Raw genomic sequence first — 17,805 nt, 5'->3', positions numbered from 1 at the left:
CTCCTTACACGCAGCCGGAGCGCTTTGCCCTCCGCGCGGTGACAGGGGTGGCGCCGGGCCGCCCTTCGCTCACTGCCCGGGCGGGAAGGGACACACTCGCCGCCTGCCCGGCCCGGGCTGGGCAGCACGGGAGGCCTGTGAAGCGATGCGCCGGGGCACACAGCACCCCCGGGCCGAAGCCTGCCTGCGGGTTTCCGAGTGACTCCTCCGGAAATATGTGGCCCGGCCGGAACGCCCTGAGCTGGGCGCGGAGGGCGGCGGCCCCGCCGGCGCGCCCAGGTGCGGCCCCTCCTGCGGCAGGGAGGGACGGACGGAGAGAGGGAGGGAAGGAGCTCCGCGGGCGCGGCCTGCCGGGGAGCAGCGCGGGGGTTGGGTGGGGTGCGGAGCCAGCCAGGCAGGAAGGAAGGAGAGAAAGCAAGCAAGAAAGTGAGCGAGCGGGGAGCCGGAGGGAGAACTGAAAGTTGAAGCACTCTGAATCCCTGCGCTTCCTTCTTCTGCCTCCCCGTCCCTGTGGGCTGCTGGCTTTTGGCAGAGGTAAGGCAGGCGCGGGGTGTGCGAGGCTTGGGCGAGCTCTGGCCGCTGCCGGGCCAGCCGTGCCGCGGGTGATGCTGCGGCTCCGGTGCCGCCGGCAGCGAGCCCCGCGCTGCTGCTGCGGCCGCCCTGGAAAGCTGCCGGAGAGCGCCCGGTGTCTGGGACGGGGCACGTCCCACATGAGCGACACGTACCGAAGCTGGGATCGAAATGGAAATAGTTGTAGGCAGATAGAAAATAAGGCGTGTATTGCTGTTGCTTTTCCTTGTAGCTTCAATTGTTTCAACTATTTGTATGTAAATGTCATGCTAAAGAGCAGTGCTTTAGTGTTGTGTGTTTATTTACTCTATGAGTCGTTTTTGTGAAGGCAGACATGAACAGACCTCATGTTAACTGCCATTATATACCTGGAAATTTTATGAGAAAACTTAAGAAAGTCAAAGAAGCTGTAGTATGTAATGGCTGGAGAATACAAATGAAGGGTACAGCACCCTAGTGTTGCCACTGCAACTTCCCAAAGTTCCAATTCCACCCTGAGTTTGCTTATTCATGCCATGCCGTTCCTTACTCCAGCAACTCTGCAAGTTGTTCCACTGGAATTTCTTGCAGTATGAGGTTTGAATCCGAGGTAACGAAAGTTGCTGAACCTATTTCTAGAAGGCAAGTGCTCTGAAATTAAAAAAAGAAAAGACAAACAAAGAAACAGTTTGACAAAGAATGTGATTAAAGTTATTTTGTAATTATCCTCTAGGTTGACCTATGCTTAGTAACTTCCTTGTATTGGTAGAGGCAATAGCTCTATCACAATTGCCGCAATCAGTATTTTTTTTTAAAGCAGTCTATATGCTGATTGTATAATGTGGGTTTTGGGAAAGACCTTTAATCTACAATGTTTTCTATGTTAATCTTGTCAGTTTTTGTGGAGTCAATTGCAATGCGAAGATGAAATTTACTACTTGCAGATTTTGTTCTGCTCCATGGTAAGACCTGTTGCACTGTTTGTTGGGGCTTTTTTTGTTTGGTTGGTTTTTTTTAATGTATTTATTAGGATATTAATCTAGTATGTTGTTTAGCAGAAGTTGGGAGCAAGCCTGAACTTGCTTGTGTCTGTTGAACTGATTGCTCACAGTGTGGTTATCTTGCCATGAACTTTAAAGGTTTGACAGTTTCTTGAGGCTTGTATCTGTACTGATATTAAAAAAAGGAAAAAAAGCCCAGTCCCACTTGAGTGTTTCTGTGTTCACCTATAACCTACTGTTCACACATTTAATTATTAAAAATTTTTTTGCTTGCTTGCTTCAACAAAGACTCGTCTGTCTTCTAGTCAATTTTGTCTTCAAGACTTTTCAACTTGAAAAATCAGAATTAAAGAATTTTAAAATTAGTAGATAGAGCTTTCCAGAATGCTAGACACATGTGCTTACCCTCCATGTGAGGAAGGGTTCTGAGAATTAGAATTGCCATTTTTATATGATACTATTTAGCTGTCACTTTTAGTAAAAGAAAAGACCTGTTAGGCCACTCTTGAGTTTTTTTGCCACTCCTTGCCTAAGTCCGTTCTATAAGAAGGGAAAAGGAAGAAATTAACAATCAGTTTGTAAGGAAGTGTGAAAAACATCTTCTGTGAAAGAAAGTTGTATGATTCTGTGAAGGGCTTGAGATATGTGACACACATTGCAATTCATCTGCTGCTGAAACTTTTTTCTTAGAAGAAAAGCCAAAATGGTTTTCCTCGTATTGCTTTTTTCACTTAGCAGTTTAGGTGTTTTGTCGCTATTTTGATAAAATGAAATGCTCAGGTGTCTTCGAAGAAGTTTGATGTTTTTCTTTTTTTTTAATAGCCATTATAGCATTTTCCTATTTGTAGTAACCATGTTGAGAATAGTGATTTTTGTTTTAGTTACGCTACTTAAGATAATATATTACAAGAATCGATTTTATTTAAGCAAGTTCAAATTCCCCTTGCATTTGTTTTGTTTGTTTGGCGTTTTTTTTGTTGTTTTTGGTTTTTTTTCCTATTTATTTATAAGTAGGAAAAATCTGTTTTGCCTTGCTTCTGAGAGGAGATTTGTTTTATGGAGTGTATGCAGCCATGTGCACTAATGTTGTTTACAAATGCTGAATTTGTGGTGGTAGAAATATGGATGTGAAAGAGAATGAATGTATTTGTACAAATATGTATATGCCACTCCATTTCTAATACTGTACATTCTTTAGGGTTTATTATAAATGACTTTGTAATCAAAGCTAAGGAGGAGATTAAATTATTTTTTAAATTGATAGCAATCATATCAAAATAGAGTAATGTATTGAATAAGGTGGTCCTTGAGTTCTGCATTCTTGAGTTCAAACCTTATAAAACGTTTTAAGAAATGATTGCATATTTATGTTCTAGCCTGCGAAACACTCAGCAGTGTGTGTAGATTTGTTTAGCTGTTTGTTACATTAATCTTTGTGTAAGTAGTGAAACCAAACCAGTTGTCGGTATAACCCTTTGCTTAGGCCCACAAAATAATGTGATCTTAGTGGTATTTAACCAGTGGCATAGCTAGGCCAGATCTATAGCATGTCTTCAGAAATCTTGATGGATGCACTGATAGCTTCTGCCATAGACAGCTACAGAAACAGAAAGTGGCTTGGGCTTTATCTTGCATCACTGTTGGCATTTTGTGGTCAAAATGTCTTCTCAGCAAGCAGTTCCTTCCTTCCTCTGCTGCATGCTTTGTTCATAAAATACACAGCAAAACGTAATCCTTCTTATAGATTTGGACACAGCTTGTTCTCTGCTAGGTATCTCTTTGCATTGGTATGTGGTTTATACAAAGATGGGTTAGAGTCCAAACAGCTGATAACACATGGCTGTTTGAGTTCCTTAAGTAACAACACTGGAGGTGTTCTGGAATAAGGTGTAGGCAAAGCTATTGCATGTAGAAAAAACAGTATTACGATAGAGAAGAGAGAATGTGTGGATATAAATATTTTTGTTTATCTATAACAGATATATACTTATTTATAAATATAAAGCTAAAGCTAGTCTCCCAGATGCATTTTTTTTGTTATTATGAAAGGTGGAAGGATTGAGAAGATGATACTGTCTGAAAATGAACACTAACACCTTAGGGAAAAAGTAGCCAAATGCTATCATGAAACCCAGAACTGTCAAGGAAGGTGGAAATGGCTGACATAACCAGCTGCAACTGCAACTTTACAAGCCTTAGACTGATATGCTAATGCTGTAGGGGTTTTATATACTCGAATATGTGTGTGCTTTGATTGTTGCTTTTTGGTGGTTTTGTTTGCTTTTTTTTTTTTCCCCTTTTGTTTGTAGTCTGTTTGATTGTGTTTTTTAATTACTGGGTATCTGAAAGACTATTTTCTGTCCCAAACAGTACCTGCCTGATATTTTTTTCCCTGGTAATTAATTTCTGTACTATTTTTTCTTCATTCTGTACTCAGAATCTGAGAATATGTACTCATCTAGTTAAGAGGGTATACACTTACATTTTTCAGGGTTCAGAGATGGGTGGAGACCATACTGTTGAATTTTATCCCTTATGACTAGAGGCTGCCATGAAAATTCTGAGGAAATGCTGAATTTTCAAAATTTTAAAGGAATGATGGAAATTTATATAAGCATGCAGTTTAGGATGGGAAAAAAGTAAATGCAAAAGTGGATTGTTAATCTGTTCAGATCAATCCAAAGCTTTTTGAATTTAAATGACTTGGGAATCTTTAATTGAGGGTTAATTCGGTAATAATGTTAATCTCTCTTGAGAGGCTGATATCTGATTGACCTATAGAGTTGTCTGTCTAAAAGGTTTTAATTGTATCAATTTAATATTCAAGATAAGTCACTTCTGAGAATTGTGGGTAGTGATCGAAGCTGATAAAAATATATCCAGAAAAATGAAGCTGGAGACTAGAAAGAATCCAATGATTTATTTTAAATAAAGGAACAGTTATAGCAATTGGTACAGTGAAAATGTAGGCAATGTTTTAGGCTTAAATTGTAGAGCATAAGTGCTGCATTTTTTGTCATGAAATACTTTGAAGAATTAGGTATTGATGCCTACTACCACAGACAAATTCTGGTCATAAGATTTCTCCTCTTTCTAAATGCTACTTAAATCTTAATGCTGTTCCACTGAAGCTGTTCTTTCTTTTCCAGGCTGCTTAAGGCTAGTACCTGCATGCCAGGACAGCTGTTACAGTCAGCAAATTTCCCCAAGGCCAAATTACTCTTTATACAGAAAGAGAGAGGTGAAAAACCTGTTGAGTGTTGCTGATCTTAAACCTTCTTTGAAGAAATACTGTTTTGGGTTGTTTCAAACACCTTCAGAACAGTAGCATCTGGATTTTGTAAATTGTGAATTTAGATATGGCCCTGAAAGAAAGAATAATTCAAACAGATGGCATCTGGCGTGTAAGAGCTGAGTTGGAAAACATTAAGGAAAAACTTATGAACAACCAGAACTTGCCTATGGGGTCATGCCTGTTCTCTTTGTGGCCAAGGGAAAGCTTCCTTTCAGAGTTGGGATGCTGGTGGTTACCTGTTTCCTGTATTCCTGCAGTTTGTTTGAAGGGCTGGCTCTACTGTTGAAAACTATGTTATTGACGATAGTACTTGTTCAGTTGGGTTCTCAGCTGGACAGGGCTTGAATGCACATTTCACATGGAATGCTCTAGACAGTCATTTTTCCTTTGTTCCTTTGCAGGTGTGTTTGTATGTTAAAAAGATTTTGAGATTGGAAGATAAGGGAGTAGAAGCCCTATTCCATAATTAATTGGTGCTAGTGTGGAAATAGGAAAGTTTTAGGCTCCAGTTGTGGTCTTGGATAACTCTTTCTCTCCCTGATAGCCAAGTACTGTGTAATACAAATGTGTGTGTAGATAAGTGGTTCATCTCTTAACTGTTCATCTTAATGTTTAACTACTAGGAATATGTGTTTTAAGTCTGTATTACTTGTGCTGAGACTTTGATTTTGCTATTTTCTTTATATAGGCTAAGATAAAAGGATAGGTTTACCCTTGTTGAAATTATTGTATACAAACAATTAAAAAATATTACTATTCAGCTGACAGGGAGTCTGTCACAATTTTATTCAAGGTAATTCTGAGGTTCAGGTGAGAATTTTTTTAATGTCCTTTTTCTTTTCCATATGTTTGCAGTCTTTAAAAAAAAATCAGTTTGAACTGAGGAAACTTGAAGAGGTGTTTTGAGGAAACGGATATTTTCTGCTGGCTGGTGGACACCAAATTCAAGAGAGTTTTCTTGCTAGTGAACATGCACGCAACCTGACTATTTCTACATGACTGTGTGGGGCAATATATGGAATGAAGTCATGTCATCCACAGGCAATGGCTCTGATATTGAAGAATTTTTGGTCAACATTAACCTTGCACAGTATCTTCCTAACTTTAAAAAATATGGCTATAACACAGTGACAGATTGTGTGGGAATCAGTAACAGCGTGCTTCAGCAAATGGGAGTGTTGCCTACAGGGCATCGCAGAAGGATTCTTAAGCAGTTAGACAGTCTTTTGGAAATTCAAGGAAATTCTCTTTTCCATGAAAATTTAAAATTCAAAGACTTGAAAGGTTTGGAAGAGAAGCAATATTCATCCTCAGATCAAGAGTATCCTGTAAGCAATTCAAGTGTAGATCAGACTGGCTTGCTACCTGTAACATCATCAGAACAACTTCTTAAAAAATCTTACGTCAAGAAGGAAAAGTTTGAACTTGCAGAGCAAAACTCAATGGAGGCAAATAATGATAACTTTACAAATTTGGATTTTTCTAGTTTATACCAGAATTCAAACAGCATACAAAAAGCTGTCAGTCAAAACAGAAATACCAACATGAATACTCAGCAAGATGCCTCACTGACAGAAGCTGCTGCATACCAAGCTGATGAGCACTTGATTGGCCCTTTGGTGTTCCGTGATCCTCCTTCATTTGTTCGTTCATGTGAGACAAAATGCAAGGAAAACAAACAGCAGAGGCTTGCAGATGAGGGTGATTTATCTGATAGAAAACCAGATTCTCCATTCTTTAAGTTTAAAGGAGAAATGAAAGACAATGACTTATATGATTCCTGTATGCTAAACTGCATGAAAGTATTTCCAAGAGCAAGCCGATCTTTTATCTTAAGGCATCGACCTGTACCAGAAATTCCTGAATCAAGTAAAGTTCCACCTTCATCAAGGTAATTGCTCTTTGGTACTAATGAGAAATTCCTGTCATGGTAGAACTTACAGGTTAGGGTTTCTTGAGTATTTTTTTATGTCTATTTTTTTTTGTGTTGATTTTTTTAATATGTGCTGTAAATACACTGGATCTGATATGAATGTTGCCAGATTAACTGAAGAAGGATTAAACTTCAATGTACTTTAAAAGCAAAAATGAGAGTGTAAAGGGAAATTTTAGAACAGTGGGTCCTTACAACCTCCCCAATTTTCTCTGCATCTACATATTAACAAAGGAATCTTTATTGACTGAGATATAACTCTCATGAACTATAAAACATAAGCAAGAACTTCAAGATGGCTTTTGGGTTAATTTCTGAACTGATAGTAATTTAATTGTTAACTTTGGAGAAGGAAGGAACCATTTATTCATATTATGTGTTGGCTTTTGCTGGTGGTCTCATAACAACGAAACCTTAGCTTTTAATGATGTTTCTACTATAAAAATATTTCTGAGACATTCCAGCAGAGGAAAACAGCAGTAGAAAAAGGAGGAAAAAAAAAGATTATAGCTGTGGATGGTTTTTCAGAGTTTATGGAATATTTTAATTTGTTTCTAAGTATTCAGGTGATGACTGTATTTTTCTTCCTTCAGAATGGTTGAGTTCATAATTTGAAATCAGAAGTTACTGAGTGGCACTTATTTCTTGAATAAGCATTAGTTGTTACAGCTTGTCTTCGAAAAGCATGATAGAATGTTGAGAAAAATATCTGCTGTTGGGACTTAATTCAAGACCTGTCTTAATAAAGGTATAATTGTTGGAATGTTAAAAATAATAGGCACTGAATATGTAGTCAAGCACAATACAATGTTGCATTCTTTAAGCAAAAAAATACCTTCACGCAGGTTAATTTGTAATATAGTTGGATCTATTAAGTAAGTTTTAGTTGTCATGCTGGCTAAGTGTCTTAAACTGAAGAAAAATTAATGCAGAGACATATGCAAAGTTTTGTTGGTGTAGCCATATCCAGATCATTAGGTTGCATTTATTTTTTTTTTTTCATTTTTTTTGAACCACAAGCTATGCCTGGAGGGGACATGTCTAAGAATGTTTTATATTTATCTTGAGTTATTCATCTGCATATCTCGGCAGTTAGAAACATCATCGAGTTTATACATGCTCTAAATGCAGGGATTTCCCAGATTTATTAGTTTTTAGATTACTGAGCAATGTCAAAATTAATCTTGTAATACAATTGTTTGAACAGGTGGAGAGGCAAAGTTTATTTGCAACAATTACTGATTTTTTTTTGTGCCTTAAAAACTGCTTCATTGGTGTCTTCTAAATGACAAAAAAATTGTGCTCATTGAAACTTTAATATACCTATCCAGTGAGGTATACTGCTCCAGTGAGGAGCAGATTTATGTTAACTTTTGTAGAATGATTATATCTACTTCATTTAATAAAGCTATTCATGCTGAGACAAAATGGGATTCTTAACCTAAAACATAACTACATACTAAAAGAGTATTCTATTGTCACTGTCTCTTGAGAAACAGTCATCCAGTTGAGAGAATATATAGTACCACTGGAGTAAATCCTCCAATTCCCAGTCTGTTAGTGATTGATATGTGACTGGGTCACTAACTTCATTACCCAAAATTTTGACTTGTGAGCTCCAGTACGTTTTCTTGGTCTTCATGCTCCAGTTATAGCAATATGGAAATCCTGAGGGACCAGTCTGTCTGCCAAAGATCGAGACTAAACAAGAACTTCACAGCAGAACTTAAACATGGCAGAAACTCTCTTGATAACCTTTCTGACAACCTTTTCATAGGGGCAGAGAACTAATTCTAATACAGAGAACTTTTAAAATGTCGTTGTGCAAACATCTTTAACCTCAGGAAAGATTGTATCTTTCTCACAGAATTGCATAGGCAGACAGCCTCAACTGGCCTTATTGACAGATGCTGGTTTCATACTTATTATATTGTATAAAGGCTGTTCCACAGAGGTAGAGAAATCCTGCTGAAATCTGGGAAGCTCAGCATTTCCTTCTAGTCATTCATAGATATAAGTAATTAAATTTTTATGCCAGGAATACTTTTCTCATCACCTCCTGCGTGCCTTTAGCACAAAAAGTTCTTACAGTGGGTCTCCTTGTGCCCCATAGTAGAGCTGTAAGAGTGTCTTTTTTTACTACTAATGATGCACTTACCTCCCTTCCAATTTTATCTGCTTCCCTGTGCCTCACTTCTTCTCCTGACTCTTGCCTGTAACAAAGCATGCTGGGATCTGGAAAGACACCACAGCATTTTAGAAGCTGAAAATACTTTGGGTTTATTTCTTTTTTTGAATTATGGTGCTACAGTGTGGCAGCATTGTAACACTGGGGGGTGCAGAATTAAAAAAAAAAAGAAAAAAAAGAAAGAAGTGACAATTACACATTTTTTTTAATAGTGGAGTTACTGTGCAGATTTTAGTACTGGTTTTTGTTGCTCAGTATTGATGTGTAGTTATAGTAGATTATTTTCAGCTGGACTTTTCCTTTTTGTATCATTAGGAGCTCTCTCTTGTTGGAGAATTGTTGACAATTGGTCAAAAGGTTTTTAAAACCACAAAGTGAAAAATAGAAAATAATGAAAGTATTGCAATGGATGGAACTAACCACTAATGTGTCTTTAGGACAAGATTAAACATAATTAGTTTTGAAATAGTTTTAGGTGCTTTGGATACTTTGGATAATGTCAACTAGCAGTCACTCTTCTGTGAAATAGTTACCTTTGCATCATTCCGGGAGGGAATCTGTTCAAACAAAAAGCTGAAGCATATTTATAATATGGTAGATCTGATTTTTATACAGAATGATATGCAGATAAAATTTCAGACTGATGATTATATAATTTTTTAGATGTTTTCATGTCACTCATCTTTGTTACTTGTGTTGTGCAGTAGTAGGGTTGTTCTTATTCTTTATTAAGAGAAATAAGAAAAACTAGACCAAAATTCTAAGCAATATCCTGCTTATGGGGGAAGATATAAATAAGTAAAATAGATAATGGTGCTTGGCCCGAGCAGGCACCATTTGTTTTCTGCAGTTGGCAGATCCTATAGTTGGAATTTCTTGCTTGGTGCTGATATCCTTTAGACTCCATTTCTTAGCATACAAGTGCTCAAGATTGCTAATGAGGTGCCAGGCTGGTGTTGCTATGTTTCTCTACTGTGTTCCGCCACACAAAATAAATTTTTTAGAAGAGAGAAGCTGCTCCCTCTCTTTTCCAGTGGGAAAGTGTCATTATTACTTTACCTCTGCAAGCAGTCTATGAACCCCAAGGCTTTAACACAGCATGCTAGAGCAGTTTTGATGTGTTTGCATTATGGGAGGGTTAGGTCTTGAGATAGATAGAAAAGAAAACACGTCTTGAATGAGTTTGAAAACAAAAGCTTCTTTCATTTAAAACACTCAGCAGATGAATACCAAGTAAAGACTTTGAGGCGCTGACTGCTTGCACTGACCTCCTTCCCACACGTTTTTGCAAGGTGACAGGAGTATATTGAATAAACCAGCTTGGTGTGAAGTTCTGTGCAAAATTTTAGCTTTCCATCCTTTCAGCATTTATCAAGACCAGTCACTGCCTCATCACATCTTTCATCCTGTTTATACATAATATGGGGTGCTAGAGAAGTGTGTGCAGCCTGAGCTGCATCCGGTACCTCTTAATATATGAAAACAGGGAGTCTTAATCACCACAGCTGGAACAAAGTCAACACTGAATAATAATTGAAATTATTCTTATATCTTTGCAAAATTGGCACAATTTGCGATTGGCAGATTGCTTGCGCTAACCTTCATTTAAAGAGCAAAATAAAGAATATCATCCATCTTGTTTGAGGTACTCAATTTTTGAATTGAAAAAATTCAAGAGAAGGTGTATTGGCTTTCTGAAATGTCTAAGAAAAAGTCATAAATTGATACAGTTATAAGATTTTTTTTCAATTTTTTTCCTCCAACAGATGCCTTCAGTATTTTTCTCTCTTTTAATCCAGATATTTAATCTGTACAACAACTAGCTTACTTTTCTATTAAGCATTCACAAATCATTATCATTTTATAGCTTGCACTGTTGGATTTTTATGACACATAATCTTTCAAGCAGATACTTAAAGTGAGCTCATTTCATTCATTTTATATCTTCAGATAGATAGTTTTTGATTTACATAAGTTTGAAATTTGCTTTCCAAAAATGACAAGGAGGTGTATTTTTGAATGCTGGAAAAAAAGACTATAGTTGGTTTTTCAGCAGGATTTTGTGCCATGTATGCATAAATATAGGTGCACGATCAAAAAGAATACACAAGTCCTGAAAAGTATATGGATTTTAGAAAAAGTGGGGGGTATTTTGTGTGTGTGTGATTATTTTTGGTTTTTTGTTGGGTTTTTTTTTGTTTGTTTGTTTGTTTGTTTATTTGTTGTTGGTTTTTTAAGCTGACTTGTTATTTTTCATTACCTGGTGAAATTATCCATCCACCCTGAAACTAAGCAAATAACTCACTGTTTTACATAAGGAAAGTCTCCATGATTTTAAAGACTCTTCAAGTCAAAGCTGTTTGTCTTTAAGTCTTAATTTAGTTTAATGCTGCTAGTACCCCTCAAAAGATACCAACCTACCAACAAAAATCTGACCTTTGTTGAAATAAACTAGGTTAGGTTTTGGGTTTTTTTAAGCATATTAAGTGCACACAAACACATGAAGTTAGTTTGCTGATGGAGCTTCAAAAGGTGTAACTGGATGAATTTTAGTAAAATGTATGATGAAACACAGACTTTTTAAGTATTTGCTATGTTTTTATTGTAATTATGACTCAGGAGAGTAGGCAGTTATAGATGGGAACTAGGCTATAATCCACTCTTACTGGCCCAACTCACCCTGTGTTTTCTAAACCCAGGATTTTATAAAGTAAGCATTGGGGAACTTAGTTTATGTAACCTGGATAACATTTGAAATGTCAAGTAACTTTATAAGGTGTGGCTTCCATCTTGAATTTAATCTAATAAAGTTTTTGAGGCAGATTTAGGTGCGGAGTAAAAATTATGTGAAATAGTAGTTCATGAACACCCGCCTTCTGTCACAAAGAAACATCATTTTGTAATTAGGAGTAATTAAATTTGGACTTCATGGGACAGTAGGTCTAAAGTCCTAAACGTAGCATATCTTAAAATAATAAAATTTCTCAATATGTTAAAAGGGGAAACAAAATTTAGGAGATTGATATTTTTAGTAGAAGATAATTGCCTTTGGCTTTAAATGATGGAGGACCCACAAATTGTTAGGAAAACTGATAAGGATCCTACATGGAATTTATAAGCCTCAGAATATTCTATAAGGATGCATGAGAACCTTCAGTACTCTTATTTTAAGCAGAGAAAATGAAAGTAAGAGGAAAAATTGATAATATGTTAATGGGGGAATTCAGAGCTTGACTGAAAAGACCTGTAATACCGACCACTGGACAAGTGAAGGTGGATTAGAAATTTTCTAATTCAGACTTTTTTCTTCCTATGTTCTGATAATAAAGCTGTCTTGGCCTGAAATATTAATAGTAGCAATAATACTGCGCTATACTTGAAATTACTGAAATGCATGGGACCAGCACACCACTAATAAAAACTTTTCTGCTGTGCATGGAGATGCCTTCTTACCCATGTGCAAAATGTGTAGGAGTTGTCACTGGCAGTTGCAATGCAATGTCACTTACCTCTTGGTTTTAGAACTCTGTAGGGGGAAATAATTCACTTAAGGAAATCTAAACTTTACAGCAATTTTTTTCAGTGTTTGGAAGCGTGTTCTGGCTGGATTCTCAGGCCCCTTACAAGTTTAATGTTAAAGTAGATTTTCATAGTGCATCCTTTTTTAAATATAGTCATTGGTATTCATTGTGAAGGAGAAAGGAAGGAAAAGGTTGAGGAAAACTGGGATTTCCATTCTTCAAGCAATCTGAATGTTTTTAATGTCAATTCAGAACAAAAAGAACCCCCGAATTTGGGATGTCTGCTAGGATCAGAGAAGTATTCAGTGTCATTAGGGGAGGAAAACATATTGTTGTGTGACTTAAAAAAAAATTGGAAAATTTCCCAAGATTTAAAATCTTTTGTTTCCATATTTGTATAAAATTTTAATTGTTTAACTGCATGAGATGGTTTTGCTTATTTTCTGGGATATTTCAATTAATGTTTTCGTTCTGTGCTTTGTTTTGTTCAAGTTCCCTTCAGAGAAGAAGAAATATGGACCTTGTAAATATTTCTTGCACTGGGAGGCAAATTTCACAAAACAGTGAGTTAAGTTAAGCCTGCTGATATTTATATCTTGACTATTAAGGAAAAATAAACCTTGGACTGGTTGTATAAAATAAGTATTACTTACAGATTTTAAGAAATATCGGGCATCTCAAAGGTCTAGAAGAATTGATTTATGTGATAGGAGAGGATTGAATCAGTTCTGCATTTTTACTTACTTTTTGAATATGTCCAAATGAAAACAATAATTAGAAAATCTACTCTTTAAGCCCCATTTATTTTAATATATATATATTTAGACTAGTCTTTTAAGTTTCCAATATTAGATCCAGATTTTTTTAAGCAGAGTTAATTTCTTGAAAGATATAAGGAGTGTATTCCTGACTAATGCTGCTTAATTTGTTTATAAGTGCTCATAGCTCCTGGAAAGAACAGGAAATTTATTGTATTAAATAGTTTACTGAAGTGTTTTGAAGTCTTGTGCAGTCAGCTGGAAACTTCTTTCATATTTAAAAAATATGTCTTTTTTTAAGTTATGTGTGTTTATTTTAAGCAAATTCTTGGTGACAAAAAGAAGATGGTGCACAAAAGAGCTGTGTGGTGGTTTATTTTTGGTATTTTTTAAAAGTCAGAATAAAGGGCTTTGGACTAGACAATTGAAGGTTTTTTTGTTTTAACTCGATGCAGGGTAGGAAAGAAGAAAATGCCTGTATGCCAGTTATATTCAAATTACATAATAATAGTGTTAATGTCTATGGTGAAAAGAAGGTATCTGGAGTTCATGTGGAAATAGGACATTGTTTCTTGTTCCTCAAAGTTTTTTCTGGGAAGGACAGAGATATTGCAAGCTGCAAAATCTGTGTCCCTTGCTGATTTTATTACGACTTTAGCAGAGCATTTCACACAGTAGAGACTATATCTATTTATTTATTCTTTATTTATTTGCTTTAAGATACTTCCGTGGAAGAAAAGCCACCCATTATCTCTCCGTACGGGGAAACCTTTATTTGTGACAACGCTAAAGATGCTAAAGTAAGTTGAGAAGCCTGAATGTATATAGTCTGTCTTCACTTTAATCTTCATGCTGGGTATTTCATACTGGCCTTAATTTTTATTTTTTGTGCTCTTTTAGTTGCCAGTACTTGATTTCTGTTGTTTTAGGTATATGCTAAGAGTTTATGATGTAAATATATGAGGACTAATGACTTTTGTTATTAGACACTTTGTATGTTCAATAGTAATAAGAAGCTGCAGTGTATGTTTTGGTTTCTTTGTTCATAATTGAGGTTAAGCTGTTGAAATTTGAAACCGTTAGAATTTACTAAGAACGCTAAAAGTGGCTTTTTTTCTCATCTGAGAATTGCAGATCAAGACTGGTATCTCTGCACAGACTTTTGCATATCCTGTGAAAGCAGCTTGCGCATTAGGTTGAGTGATATGATGGTCACATTTGGCCATGCCCTTTTTCAGTTCCTATATATGAAAGTTCTCAGGACTTTTAAGTTCTTGCATGATATTTTTCATGCGTCTCCTAAACTTGCTGTATACCCCAAAAGTCACTTTTCTTTTAGGATTCTCTGAAGTGAATGTTTTTGTTGGGGTCAGTAGTTGGTGTGAATGCCGCAGATGACATGTGGACAGACTTCTGAATCACGAGCAGCGAGACATGGGAGGTGAATTAGCTTAGTGAGGCATCTGCCAAATGCCATTAATTTCCAGCTCCTGCTTCTGTCTCAGCAGGAGGCAGACCAGAAATTGTTGATCCTGTGATTACTTATACTTTTTCCAACCAGTCTCAAGCCACAGAATTAAAGATAACAGAAAATTCTTCTGTCCTGGTCTTCAGTCTAATGTTTCATTTTTAAACTATTGTAAACTATTAACTAAAATAAAAACTACTCAAATGGTTGTCTAGGGTTTTTCTTTCTGCCATTCTAATTTCTTTAGAATTGATGAATAAAAGTAAATGGTTCAAATTTTGTCTTCCAATGAGAGTAGTTTTATAGGAATAAAAGTAATCTCTTTTTGATGCATACTTTGTTTTGGATGTATACTATGTGTTTTTTGTTGTTGTTGACCTTTTAACACAGTACAAATAAAATCATACCTTGCCTTTCCTACTTGTTATGTGCACGCGAAGCTGACCTTTGAGTGTTCGTTTTCTTTCCTTGAATGCAATGCCTTGTCTGTGCTAGTTATTGTTGTCTGTGCCAATGTCTTTAAAAATTCAAAATTTAACTTCTTTGTAATTGTTTCAATGGTCTAAGCTGATTTTCTAGAAGAAGTTTCCTAGCCCTCTTGTTACTTATTAGCATTATTCTGTACATTTCGTTGAAATGGTTGTTTATAAAAAAGCATACCCAGAAAGGTCGTCAGCACTCCTTCTTATCTTACAAAGGCACAAAGTACAAAAATACCATGCAGTTAAACTGGATTAACTGCTTGAAACTAAATTGCTATTTTGCTGGTTATAGAATCATGATTAATGCAGTGTATTATGACATCCTTTACCTGAGCTGAAGATTTGGATTTTTATATAACTTCCATGAATGTGAACAGTTTCTTGCATTATGTTTATCACATGACTGTTGGAAACATCACAGCTGATTTTAGTTCCATTAGCACTTAATTGTGGACAAAGGTCATAAAGGAGAACTATGTAACAAACACCTTGAGATACATTTCACTTTCAGATTTTTTTCAGCAGAAACAAATATCCTAGGAACACATAAGAATATTTAGATAACACTGTAAAGTATCTGAGATTTTAGAGCTTGTTGCTTCTGGTTCATGTTAAGTCATGACAGTATAGTTTGTCCATATTGAATAAAAGGCGTTATGGTGTTATACTTAAGACTGAATTTGTTCTAAGGGCTTGTAAGTTAGCCATCACCCTTCCTTCTCTTTCATTGGTGTAAAGAAAAGGCTTCTGTAGGCTTTTGTGAAGGGAGTGACTGTATAAATAGGTAATGAGTCACTACAGACTGGAAGTAAGTGAGCATAAGAGAACAGGAGAATGAAGGTTATAAACAAAATATACCTTTGCTTTGGGTCTGGAAGAAAGATAAGTATAAAGAGAAACTTCTGAAAGGCAACCTGAAGAAGGAACTGGGTTTTTTTAAAATGCTGATTCAAAAACAACACAAAAATTCAAGTGTTTTAGCAACATTTTATTGTTGTGTCTAACTAAAGGAGTCAAGTATATTAGAATTCCTCCAGAGGAGGACTGAATTCTAATGAGTTTAGGCCTCATGAGTGACATACTGGCTTTATTTCTTGCTGTAGACAGACTAAATTAAACATGCAATTTGAGCTCAGTAAATTGTGTGAGCTGAGTATTGGGATACTGTGGAAGGCTGGCTGCATTGCATTTCATGAGAAAATGCTTTGTGTAATACCTCAGACACTTGAAGGAGGTGGGAATTTGTCTTGTATTGAGCCTGAGCATCTTGCAGGATATTTCTGTAAACAGGACAATGCAAATGCTTAGGTTTTCATTTGTTTGAAATAGATTTTTGTGAGCAAATAGAACTTCCTTTACCCACAACCTGTCTTCATTTGTGGACTTACACATCTTAAATTCTACTGACAATAGAAACACATTTCTTAGTTATTGCTTGGAAGTTATCTGACTCACTGAATTCACTTGCTCAAGCACTGAAATGATGGAGTGAGCAGAAGCAGGACATCAAACTGTTACTGTATTGGTTCTTGACAGGCAGGAAGAGGTACTACCATGTGGCTTCAGTGGGTGTGGATTTCAGTTGTATCCTCATAAACAAATGAAGATAAAGGACGCTGACTATTTTTACTCTGAGGATGTTTCATGCACCATGATATTAGCCTCTTAACTATTGTGGAGAAGTGTGGGCATTTCCATTTCTTTTGGGAGATTCCAGGCAATGGAAATACTTGATAAACAGTTGATAGATTGCTTTTGAGTTTTCTATTTAATTTGTCTACAAAGTACTTTGATGCTTTTTGCCTAGTTTTTTATAGGATTTGTTTGGTTGGTTTTATTGATGTGTTGGGAAGTTTGAATTGTTCTTTTGTTGGTTTTTCTTTTTTTTTTTTTTAGCTCCTTTAGCTACAGTGCAGTACTGCAACATATGGGTGGTTAGGTTTTAGTGGGTTTTTATTTTTATAATGGGTCTGGTTAGCAGTGGAAGACAGACAGTTCACCTAGATTTATCCTAGCATCAGGCTGATTTCTACATTTTTGCTGCACACTTCCTCTGCTTTGAACTATGTCTTTTTTTAGTCTTGCCTTTCCATGTTGCCAAGTACAAGATTAGGTGTTGCTACTCAGAAAACAAATGGTAATGTTGTGAAAACTTATCCACTTTGTTTCTGCCATTGTTCAGCTTCATTACGTACACATAAAAGCTTAAATGAGTTAATTAAAACACTTCTGCCAGAAATCATGAAGATGTTAAATTTAGGTTTTTTTTTTAAGGAAGAAAGACATATTGAAAAGCCTAGTAGTGCAATATGATTGTCAGATTAAGTTTAGGAAGTGTGAAATGTAATGTTCACAAGCAGTGTTAACCTTGACATTTTGTACACTGCAAGCAGTTTACAAAGCAGTGTGATAAAGATTTCTAAGCAAAAGTTAATAGATGAGCCTTTTAGGAAGAAATTCTTGGCAAGAAACAACCCAAAAAACCCTAGTGACATATATTCAGTGCATCTGAGTTCAGTTTTGCTTTAGGATTTTGAATTTGCCATTATTTTATCTTAGGTGTTCTGTGAAGGCTGTACATTTATTCTAAGAAGAAATACTGTTATGAAA

The 17,805-nt window shown here is 36.3% G+C and overlaps 1 protein-coding gene across 1 annotated transcript in view; it reads left to right on the top strand.

Moving 5' to 3' along the window:
• Positions 1-388: 388 nt before the first annotated feature.
• ARAP2 (ArfGAP with RhoGAP domain, ankyrin repeat and PH domain 2) overlaps positions 389-17,805 on the top strand; it is a 115,288-nt gene continuing 97,871 nt past the window's right edge. Inside the window, exons 1-4 of the mRNA XM_030948180.1 lie at positions 389-534; positions 5,701-6,736; positions 12,980-13,050; positions 13,966-14,045. Of these exons, the coding sequence (XP_030804040.1) occupies positions 5,841-6,736; positions 12,980-13,050; positions 13,966-14,045 (1,047 nt within the window). The 5' untranslated portion in view covers positions 389-534; positions 5,701-5,840. The remainder of the gene's footprint in view (positions 535-5,700; positions 6,737-12,979; positions 13,051-13,965; positions 14,046-17,805) is intronic.

Source organism: Camarhynchus parvulus, chromosome 4 (assembly GCF_901933205.1).
Source record: "Camarhynchus parvulus chromosome 4, STF_HiC, whole genome shotgun sequence".
Taxonomy (NCBI): domain Eukaryota; kingdom Metazoa; phylum Chordata; class Aves; order Passeriformes; family Thraupidae; genus Camarhynchus; species Camarhynchus parvulus.
This window is presented reverse-complemented; position numbering and strand designations above follow the sequence as displayed.